The sequence below is a fragment of the Arachis stenosperma genome, chromosome 6 (assembly GCF_014773155.1).
Source record: "Arachis stenosperma cultivar V10309 chromosome 6, arast.V10309.gnm1.PFL2, whole genome shotgun sequence".
NCBI lineage: Eukaryota > Viridiplantae > Streptophyta > Magnoliopsida > Fabales > Fabaceae > Arachis > Arachis stenosperma.
In genome coordinates this window covers 2617199-2628879 of record NC_080382.1, presented here as the reverse complement: position 1 = coordinate 2628879, position 11681 = coordinate 2617199, and the positions used below count along the sequence as shown (strand labels likewise).

The window sequence follows — 11681 nt, the reverse complement described above, 5'->3', positions numbered from 1 at the left end:
GTTGCTGTATTTGGCAAAGCTTGATGAGTTGGGAAATTATAGTTGGGGTTTAGCTGCATTGGCATAATTATATAGATGATAGATCTATGTGTCGAGTTGCCAACAAAATTGTCACTAACCTGGCTGGATCGTTAGCTACAATAGTTTTGGATATTCTTATTCCAAAACTCTATACTCAACTACACAGCAGATGCTATAACTATTAACACTCAACACAACTTTTTCTTTATTTTTGAATGAATGTTTAATCTAAAATTCTGTAAGTGCAGTTGTATCATGCAATTTTTGACTCTAAAAGCAGAATCAAAGTCTGATTGTTGCTCTATAGCTTCCAAGATTATGGTGCAAAAGTGTAGAGAATATTGATGTGTGCCGAAACTTGAAGGACCATGTTGTGTACGTGGATTGCTCCTTGTATCCTCATTACTATCCCCAACTCTGTTGATAGGCTCCGCGTTTGTATCATCCTCTCGCGTTGCATTTTCAGCTCGATCTGGTTCTCTATCCCCTGTACAATCAGAAATCATGCGAGGAGAACCAGCCATCGCAACCGCCAACTCGCAGAAGGAACGACTGTCCCCACAACACAATCATCTTTATCCTCGTGGTTCAAATCAACCACAAAAAACGGAGATGCAACCAACGGTCAGACTGGTACAACCATAGGCATCAATCTGGAAGCTTCCCCCAACACAGTCGATTGAGGATTTGGAGCTGATACCGCAGAACTGTCGACATCATCCTCTAACTTTGTATATAACCAGTGTGCTTTCACCTGCGAAAAATTTCTCCGACAATAAAGTAGAATCTATAGATCCTCATCGGACCTTATCACAAACGTATCATATTTTACACTGACTAACATAGCGGCAAACAGAATCTTGTGAAATAATTTTTTCACTTACTTGATCTCACACATCTTAAGCTTCTGCAATATACTGATTTTTAGATCTGAAAAACTGTTCGATGAACGGATAAAGACACTCAATAGCTATTTGTTAGTAAATTTCACACCATCTCTTTTACTTTTTTGAATTTTTCCTGTGTAGTAAATAAGAGCTAAAAAATTATTCTCATCATACATTGAGAATTTGGCATTCTACTTGACAATTACATTTAACTAGTATATATAGTGAATCCATGTACTTATAATTCGCTATAGCCCACCATGGATTATTATAATGCATCTCTTCATAATTCACTACTCCCCATGTGTATTAAGTTATTAGTTCTCATATAATCCGCTGTAAGATCCCGCGGTCTGTCTTTAGTAAGCTCAAGTCTTTTGAGCTTTTCTAATAGGCACAAAATATAAATTAGAAATATACCCCACATGGGGTTTAATAATAATAATAATAATTTTTTTATTTTTTAACTAACAAAACCCTTAATCCAAATTCAGCCCCACCCCCAAACTCATCATACGTTACTCTAATTCCCAATTCCTTTTCCCCTGTTTACTCACCAGTTGCCGTCAGCTACTCTACTCTCCGCTGGTCTTAGCATTCACCGTCGCCGTCCAGCCAAGCCGTCGCGTTGTCGTCCAATCCATAACAACGTCGTTAGTAGGCTCTCCCTCCCCGTCTCCCCCCAAACTCATCATACGTTACTCTAATTCCCAATTCCTTTTCCCCTGTTTACTCACCAGTTGCCGTCAGCTACTCTACTCTCCGCTGGTCTTAGCATTCACCGTCGCCGTCCAGCCAAGCCGTCGCCGTTGTCGTCCAATCCATCTAACAACTCCATTCCCCCTGCATCCTCCACTTCCATAGTAACAATGGAGCCTCAGACTCAGGTATGAAGTTACTTCATTGATTTAATTTCTTTTTGTTCCTTTTATCTTCTTGTTGTATTCCTCCACTCCTTGTATGAATCTGTTGTATTGCTTCCTTTCGTTGATTTCATTCAATTTTTTGTTCTATTTATTTGTTCTGATTCACGGGTGTAGGCTATATTTGTTCTGTTTGTGCTACAAGTATGTTGGTGTAGCTAAGATTCATGCCAATTTGGTAATCATATGTAGCAATTGTAATTCTCCATTATTGTTATATTGGTATCTAACATAGTGAGGCATAAGGCTTCATAGATTTTACAAACAATGGTATGAGAATGGATGTGGTTGCGTAAGAAGTAAATTTCTCGGTTCTTACTTTTTAGTGATGTAACAAACTCTGATGTTCTGGTTTTTAGTTAACCTGTTCTTATATTCTGTCTTGCGTAACCAATGTTTAGTTAGTATGCAATTTGCATTAAAAGAAGAATGCCAAACTATTTATAGATGATTCTTTTTTAATGAAATGAGTAAAAGAAAATAGTTCATCTAGATCATGATTTTTCTTATGCCAAACTATTTATAGAAGTATTGAACAAGTTATGAGTTCTAGCTATTTGATGTTGTGTTTTTTATTTCATTACTTTTGGAGGCTACAACAGCGGAGTTGTGAGTTTAGTTGAAAATTGCTCTACTGTTTGTTTACATTAATGGTTCTATTATGAGTTTAACACCTGACTCAAGGAAACCTTTGAATGCTTGTTGACTAGTGTTACATTATGTTTGAGAACATGATAGTAAAATGAAATGACTATGTCACTGTGAAATAAGGAAACTTACCTAAATTCTGATACATGATTATATATCATATTTATTAGGCACATGCATATATATGCCCTTGGCTTTTAATTTGGATTTCAGTAGTATCATTTTGCTTAAAGCTTATGATAGCAGTTTCTGAAGAGTATCACATCCGTTAAGATTTGAAGTTTGCCAATTAAGCAAATTAGTTATTGCAGAAGGCAACTTCTTTAGCTCATGATTGAAAGACAGGTTAAGGTACCTTAGATGTAGCAATTCAACTGCTTTCAATGGAAGCTCTTTTATTGCGCAAGAGCTTAAGTGTTGTTTGGATTGATACCCTTTCAAGAAGGCAACTTCTTTAGCTCTTTCAATTAAGCAAATTAGTTATTGCTATCAATGCACTTTTCGTGACAGGTTAAGGTACCTTAGCTGATAAGTGTTGTTTGGATTGCTACCCTTTCATGTTTGTTTTAAGATTAGCCATGAATATTTATGCTAAGGGAGGGAGATAGATAATGTACTTTAAATAGGTGGAGCTTCTAAGGTGTAATTTGAAAACTTGGTTGTGTCTATCTCTTATTTAACTTGAAATGATAATGTAAAAATGCTGTATCGTAATCCCTCTTGTTCACAGTATTGGTTTGGTTTCATGAACCATAAAACTGGTTCTGAAGTGGATCCAGTTTGGATTTATAAAAATCCAAACCATGCCCACCCCTATATGAATCTATATAATTGATCTTAATCACCAAAATATGAGACGAGATAGAGTTTAAGCTGCCATAAGAAAATTCAGAAATTAGTATTGTGATTCTTTTTGAAAATTCAATGGTTTTTGGTTAATTTTGCTTATTTGATTATAAATTGTACCTAATTTATGCTATTTTTAATGGGTAATTAACGTTAGTCACTATAAATTGCAGGAAGCATCAAATAGTCAAAGACACACAAGTGATCAAAATATGCATAATGTTAGTGATCATGTGGATGAAGATGTAACTTCTGATGCGGTGGATATGGATCAATATCGCATAAACTCTTGGGAAGATATTGGTAAGATTGATTTTTCAAGTCTATCTATGAAAAATATTTGTCAATTGCACTTTGCTGATCTTGGCTTGGCATTCGAATTTTATAATTCATATGCCAAGACGAGGGGCTTCAGTGTGCGAAAGAGTAGAAGTAGAATAGTTGATGGAAAAGTTAGAGAAAAATACATATGTTTGTTCTTGTGAAGGGTATAGATTAGAAAAATGGAACCATATGAAAAATCGAGTTAGGGAGCCAAAACCAGAGACAAGATGTGGTTGTATGAGTAAACTTCATGTTATCTTCAATGCAGTAACTGAGAGTTGGGTAGTGAGAGATTTTTGTGATGAACACAACCATGAGCTTGTTGTTCCAAAGTTAGCAAGAATGTTAAGATCTCACAAGAAAATGACTGAGCCTGACATTAGTCAAATGAACCATATGAAAGAGGTGGGGATCAGCATGCCAAACATATTTGGGTCATTAGCTAGCCAATGTGGTGGGTACGAGAACGTTAATTTTTCAATTAAGGATATGCACAATCAAGTTGCGAAGCAAAGAAGACAATTACCTGATGATTTAACCTCTGCAATGGCTTACCTGGAAACGCTAGCAGCAAGGGATCAAAACTTGTTCTATAGTGTTGAAAAGGGCAGAGAAGGAGTGTTTCGGCAAATTTTTTGGTGTGATGGCCGGTGTCAGTTGGATTACGATCTGTTCGGGGATGTGCTAGCATTTGATGCCACATATAAGAAGAATAGATACAGAATGCTGGTGGTAATATTCTCGGGAGTTAACCACCATAATCAAACAGTTGTATTTGGTGCTGCGATAGTTTCGAATGAGAGGAAAAGCACCTACGCGTGGTTACTAAAACAGCTTCTCATAGCAATGAAGGGAAAGACACCGACTTCAGTAATTACGGATGGTCATCACTCGATGGCTATCGCTATTCAGGAAGTGTTTCCGAATGCACATCATAGGTTATGTGCATGGCACTTGATGCGTAATGCAACAAGCAATATTCACAAAACTCAGTTTACGAAAATGTTTACAAAGTTAATGCTAGGTGATTACGAAGTTGGTGTGTTCAAACAAAAGTGGGAGGAAATGGTTGGATTCTTTGGAGTGAAAGATCGGGAATGGATAGTAGATATGTATGAAAAAAGAAACATGTGGGCTACCGCTCATATCCGAGGAAAATTCTTTGCTGGGTTTAGAACGACTTCGAGGTGTGAAAGTCTACTTGCTGTCCTCAAATGATATATTAAATCACGCTATAATTTGACAGAATTTGTTCAACACTTCCAGCGTTGTTTGAGCTACATGCGGCACAGAAAGGATTTGGCAGACTTTAAATCATCAACTGGACAACCTGTGATGCAGACACACTTTCAACAATTAGAAAGGTCAGCAGCTACCATTTATACTCGGCAAATTTTTGTGTTGTTCCGTTCAATGCTCCACAAGGCCAGCACATTGAAGGTAATATATGAAGAAGAAACGAGTTCTTGCAAGATTTATCAGGTGTCAAAATTTTACAAGCCTAACATGATATGGCATGTGTCTTTTCATGGAGAGCAAGATGAATTTAAATGCTCATGCATGAGAATGGACTCCATAGGTATTCCATGTAGTCATATACTTGCTGTTTTGGATTTTCTAGACATTGCAGAGCTGCCAAAATCATTAGTGCTGCGAAGATGGACTAAAAAAGCGAAGGAAGGCATTAGTGGGTATGATGACATGGGCGGCTTGATGGAGGATTCCTTGGCTATCAATCGGCGTGCATGTTTGGCACATTGGTGTAAACAAATTATGAACGAAGGGTGCCTAAAAGGGGATATTTTTAATGAATCACGAGATGCATTGGTAAATATACTTTCATGTATTAGGGCTCATAGCGGGGACAATAACATGATGGAGGAGCATGCGGAATACATGTATGAAGACCTTGCAAAGAATGGAAGTACTGAGATAGAGACCACAAGGAAGCCTAAGCGTTGCAGCTACTGTCGCAAGGGGGGCATAACATTGCTACGTGTTCCATGAAGAAAATGGATGAAAGGACTCCCAAATTTGATGATGACGCTGAGGAGAATATTGAGGGTGAGGACTACTCCTTCGTAGATGCTGAAAGTGATGAGTATATTCACACTGAATGGTTTGAGGAGGAAGATGTAAGTTCAATAAATTTAAGTTCAAGTATATTTTGTTACATATAATATTGTATGGCTAGTTCATAAGCCTTCCTATTTGCTGTTTTGATCCAGGAATATTTAAATTCCTCAAGGTATTATGAACAGAGTGGTGGCGAGACTGCGTCCTCAATCGATTACGATTCTGATGGTATAAAATGTTTTAAATTTTATGTTTATTTTTTGTTATACTTATTTTACTATTTTTAAACTTAAAAATATGTCGCTTAAATTTTAGGGGCAAATGATGATGATGAGGCAGAGTTGTGAACCATCCGTTGCAACAATCAAAGACGAGTTTACATGGATTAAGAGGCTAATACTTCATAAATGGCTAATACTTCATAATTTGTTGAAACTTCCAAGTATCCATAAACATTAATCTAATTCAGTTTTTTATGCTAGAATTTTAAAGTTACTGCCATATCATATCTTTGATTTACATAATAAATTAATAATAAATATTTTAAGAATTTTTCCATGTGTTGCTGAAGAGCTGCTTCTTGACATGCTTGTAAGAGAAGACAACATAAGACTTTCCATGCTTTCACGGAAGCTACCTGATCTATCTAATGAAGCAGCCATGTGGGATCCACGCTGCCCAGTGTACAATGGTCTATCTGGGCTACTGGAAGTTGGATCAAACTTGCTAGATGTTGCCATTGCACTAGTTTGCACACAGCATTTGAGTAAAAGTTACAAGACAGAGAGCAGTGCACGACAAAGATATGGCACTAAGCCACATAAAGGGCAAATCCAAATCACCAGAAATCAATCAGACAAAGCACCTGAAATGGTCAATATAATCACAGACAAAAATCAAACTGAATAGTTAAAGTTATGCCATTCTCCTAAAGTTACTGCCATATCATATCTTTGATTTACATAATAAATTAATAATAAATGTTTTAAGAATTTTTCCTGGTTTTAAAACTTAGAATTTGAGTAGCTGAGCTTAAATACGATTCCTTAGCATTTAGCAATACAATTATCATTATTTTTTATCTGTCTCTTGGACTAAAACTCAAGAAATAGCGCACAAGTAACACAGATATTTATTCAATGATAAAGCTGATTAATAGACATGCATTATATACTAATTCAGCCAAATTATACCATGATAATGGAAGAAAAAAAATGATAAGCAAAACAGGATGAAAGCCGTAATAATACTGATCATGGAACAGGCATAAAAGCTAATATCAAATAACCTGAACTGCAATTAAATATTTTGAAAACTTGTTTCAAATACATAAATTGCAATAAGCAATTAAATTGTCTTAAATAGTATCAAATAACATAAACTGCAAAACTAAATACCACAAACTAGTGTATACAAATAACAAATCATCTATAGTTGATTGAGTTCGTGTTGTTGAAACCAATGCTCACTAGCGTTATCCATAATGGTCTTTCTCAATTCATTGGAGGATCCCAAAACCAAGTCTATGGTAGTTGTGATTAGCACCTGATTTTCAGAAATCTAAAAGCACCAAAAAAAAAAGAGAAAAAGCAAATCCAAAATTAAGAGGTCACTAGAGGGAATGCAGCAAACACATAGGAAATAAAATGATTGAGGTTGTCACCTTTGGTGGTATCTTAGGATTAAACGAATATTCCATATGCAACCAGCTTAGTACCCATAAGGCAGAATCTTCCTGGCATGTTGGAGGAGGTTGCACATCGTGAACCACTTCAATTGTTTGGGAAGACCAACCACCAGAAAAGTCACCATGTTCAAAAGGACAAGCCTCAAAGTGTGCTGAAGAAATAATCTGGGACAAAACAACAGCCTACAAACAGCGAGTAGCGTTATAATTTGGAAGGAGATATCATAGGGACATAGCCACATCAATTGAAACAGTTTAGAACAATACCAGAGTGTTAGTAGATTCAGTTCTTGGTTCCTTGCGCTCATGGGGCAGGTTGGAGTCCAAATGGAAAATAATTTTTGGTTCTAAACTCATGACCATTAGATACCAGTGATCATTATCTTGAATGGGTATATAAATCTGAATACAATGCATTGTTCAACAGAAGTGTCAAAAGATATACATAATTGTATGCTAACTGAAGAGATAAGGACAAGAACTTACATATTCAAGTGAAGGGTATTTTCCCATATAATCTGCATATTTATCAATTAACTCTTCTATTTGGAGATGTTGAAATACATCAACCTGTTTTATATGTCATAAATTATGTAGATAAAGAAGTATAGAATAAAATATAACAATCCAAGTTTTCTTATTTGATAACCATAACAAAACGTACTGAAAAAGAGGGAGGAAGGCACCAAGTTGTCTTCAGAGTAATGATTCTTTGGTCCCAAGTACATTTTCTAGCCCAAAGCTCCATAATCTAATTCAAGCATAGATATGGTTAGGTATTTATCCAGTTTTTGAGCATATAGATGACTAAGTTAGATTGATAGATAATCACTTTTACCTTGGCAGTAATTGTATGATCCTTGCTCAAGCAAAAAAGTTCTTGACGTGTTGCGGACGTACCTCCTATCTTTACAATGTGCTCACTGATAACAAGTGAACATAGACTCAATGCGAAAATCAGCCGTGAATGAATATTGAGCTTATTTAAGAACATGAAAAAATTTATACCTTGGTAATAAATCCGGATCAAAAACATATGCAAACATCTCTACTTGTCCCTTAGTCAAGTTAATCTCACCACCCATTTTAAAATAAGTTGTTATTCCCTGTTCGAGTTCAAATAATTTTTGTTAAAGCATTATTTCTGCATCATTCAAAGTTAAAAATTCTAATTTATTAACCACAATAGTTAGGACAAAACAAAAAGTAGGAGAAAAAAGAACTGGTGACCTTTGGTTTCTTCTGCACTACCAAATTTTGCTGTCCAAAAATAGATAGCGGTTTCGATTCTGCGCGTACACGTGCAGCAACTGGCGTGCTTGATGCTCGTACTGCTTCTCCACGGGATTCTTGTGCATCCATTTCAGAAGTTGTCATACGGCGCGGTCGTTGTACACCTCTGAATGCCTACATACGAAATTTGGGCATTATAAACCTATCCCTTTTATAATAACATGTAAATGCATATGGATGTGCAAAGATTTTACCTCAACTGTATTTTGGAACCTGGTTCTCCTTTCACCAGGTCTAGGGAACCATGGCTTTGATAGTGGTTTCACCTTCCCTTTTTCATTTGGCTGGGGTGACAGTTTCTGGCGTTTGATAGAGGGAATGTTCCGTTGGACAGCAACTTTGCGTGGATCTTGGCGGGTTATGGTTGTTCGATCTAGTTCCATGACATCATCCTCATCATCTGACACATCAAGACATATATTTGGGTCCAAATCCATATTAAATATTGACTTGCTGTCACTCTTTTTGATATTTTCCGTAATTTTGCATGTCTTATGAGGGGTAGTGATAGGATTGGTCTTGCTGTTTTTCAGAAGTCTTTCATTCTCCTTCAACTCAGGCTTGACATAAATGGAATTTATGCGTTCAATCATGAACTTCAATAGAATTTGTTCCTCTTTTATACTATTGTTAGCTCTTTTGATGTCCTGCAGATAACAGATACAACATGGGTAATTTAAAATACAACAGCATTGAAACTTAAAAATAGGACACAAATATTTGTTGGTTTTACATACCTCTAAATCAGCCATAACTCTTCTCTCGAAGGAGTTCATCAGAACACTTGGTGGTGCACATGAGTTGGGTAAACTGAACCAATAATGATAATAGTAAGATATAATTCAACCAATAGTAGTAGCAAAAATAACAATGAACGTAATGAATTGAGTGTAGCCTTTACCCATGGCTATTATTGGTTGCCATTGATCAGAGCAATTCTCCCTCTAGGTTTTTTCTTCTGAACAGACTCTTTTCTTGCAAGATCCCGTCACATACACTCCTTTAATCCATCGATATCATCTCTGCGATTTTTTTTCAATATCAGTAGAGATATGACACAATCAATCCATTAATTGAAATTGATTTGATTTCTTAAATGCAGATTCTCTTTCTTATTTATTTTTCAAAATCTTCTCTAATTAAGGTAATCAATCAATAACAGAAGAAGATGAATGCGTGATTAAAGGAGATGAGAAGATGTAATTACCTAACAGGGCATGCACCACATCGATGATGAGTTGCTTCGTCGCCATCTCCCACGCCGGCCTTCTCCATTGTTGTGGTGCTTCCCATTTTCCCTTCTGTTCTCACATCATCTATGTTGGGCATCTTCTTCCCCTTTTGCGAAGCTTCTTCCGTGAGAGTGAGAAGCAAACCCTGACCCCCAAAATAAAATAAAACAAGTAAAGCACACTGTTTTTTAATTTTCAAAATTCAAAATCGAATATATGCGTTATTACTAACCTATAAACTATAACGTAATTTTATTTATTATCAATAAATGGAACATCATTTAATCCTTTGATTTTTCATATTTGCAATTATTATTATAGATTCATAATAAATAAAATTATATCAATATTTTAAAGATTAAACCTTTTAAAAAAAATTATTAATAACTTTCTATTTTTAATTTTCTTTCCTAAATACAAGTACTTTTGTATTTATTTCAACAGTACTTATACTTACAACTTCTTAATAAAACGGAAAAAATAAAATATTTATACTACTGACCTAGTAGATAACTCGTATACATTTTCATGGTGCACTGTTGAGGTGCGCGGGTTACATTGATACGTTCGAACTAACAGCTCTGAAAATTTGATAATTAAAGTTAGAAATAATTCAAACTAAGCTAAAATAGACCAAACTCAACATTAACTCACTAAAAGCTCACAAGATAAGTCAATTGTTTGGACATGAAAGACTAATAATAAAAGTTATATTAGGCTAAGTAATTTTAGCTAAGCCAAACCAAACCAAGGTCAAGTTTGACTGAAAGCTCAAAAGTTGCCTCGAGCTCATGAGCTTAGCGGATCGAGTAGTTAACGACTTACTAGTTGTTTAAAATAACATACATTCACTAATATCTTAAGAACAATCAAGTCTCAACAAATTACAATCAACAGGTTATAAATCGGTTGTTGTTAAGTAGTTAGATAAACTTCCAGTATTCTCTATAGTACAAAATTTTTATTTTTTTTTTTACGTTAAGCACCTATTTTGTATTCTAATGAGTAACTAATTAATTTAATATTATTATATTAGTGTATATTACATGTATTTATTTAGAAAATAATATTAATAAATATTGTATAGTCATAAAAAAAATTACTAGAGTGTAACATAAATAAAATATTGATATTTATTATTTATACATGTTTAGTAATATTTATACTTACCTCCATCTTCATGATTCTTCAATTCCATCCTTACAACCATAACAATTATATACAAAATCTACAAAAAAAACAGATACAACATAACCATCAATATCACCATGCCTAGATAGAACACCATGATGCTATTCTTTCTTAGTTACACTAATAATCAGTGACGGACCCAGAAAAATTTTGCAATGGGGGCAATAATATAATAAAATTTAGGTAAATAGATATATTTTTTGAAATTTTACAATACCCAACAAGTTAAGAACTTATCCGTTATGAATTTGAATTTTATTTAAGAGTCTGCAATTGGCCAATGAGTTACTACACATACGAGATGAAATTCGAACTCTCAACACTTGCTTAAGCGGACAACGACTAATCTGATCACTCGACCAACCCAAATTGGTTTAGATATATTTAAAATTTTAAATTATAACTATCTATACATATTGATAAAGACTAAAAATATACACACAATCACTTATTATAATATCTAAAATAATAAAAAAAATAATTTTACACACAATATAATATTCAAAATAATAAAAACAATAATTTATATTGGCTTTCTTTTTATTTTTAATAT

General features: G+C 34.8%; 2 protein-coding genes across 2 annotated transcripts; both read left to right on the top strand.

Annotated features, from left to right (window-relative positions):
- Nucleotides 1-633: 633 nt before the first annotated feature.
- LOC130932708 (protein FAR1-RELATED SEQUENCE 5-like) lies at nt 634-4867 on the top strand. The gene is made up of 5 exons (XM_057862110.1): nt 634-654; nt 1649-1795; nt 1949-1975; nt 3499-3628; nt 3918-4867. The coding sequence occupies exons 1-5, from the start codon at nt 634-636 to the stop codon at nt 4865-4867; spliced, it is 1275 nt and encodes a 424-aa protein (XP_057718093.1).
- A 63-nt stretch (nt 4868-4930) lies between these two features.
- Nucleotides 4931-5656, top strand: LOC130932702 (protein FAR1-RELATED SEQUENCE 9-like). Its single transcript, XM_057862101.1, has one exon. It carries the CDS (start codon nt 4931-4933, stop codon nt 5654-5656), a length of 726 nt encoding a protein of 241 aa, XP_057718084.1.
- The last annotated feature ends 6025 nt before the right edge of the window (nt 5657-11681 follow it).

Excerpts from the sequence above, each read along its gene's own strand:
- LOC130932708 (XM_057862110.1), top strand. The coding sequence starts at position 634 with ATGCAACCAACGGTCAGACTG. Across the intron at positions 655-1,648 it reads TGCAACCAACGGTCAGACTG|TTGCCGTCAGCTACTCTACT; the intron begins GTACAACCATAG and ends TTTACTCACCAG. Across the intron at positions 3,629-3,917 it reads AAACTCTTGGGAAGATATTG|TAACTGAGAGTTGGGTAGTG; the intron begins GTAAGATTGATT and ends TCTTCAATGCAG.
- LOC130932702 (XM_057862101.1), top strand. The coding sequence starts at position 4,931 with ATGCGGCACAGAAAGGATTTGGCAGACTTTAAATCATCAACTGGACAA.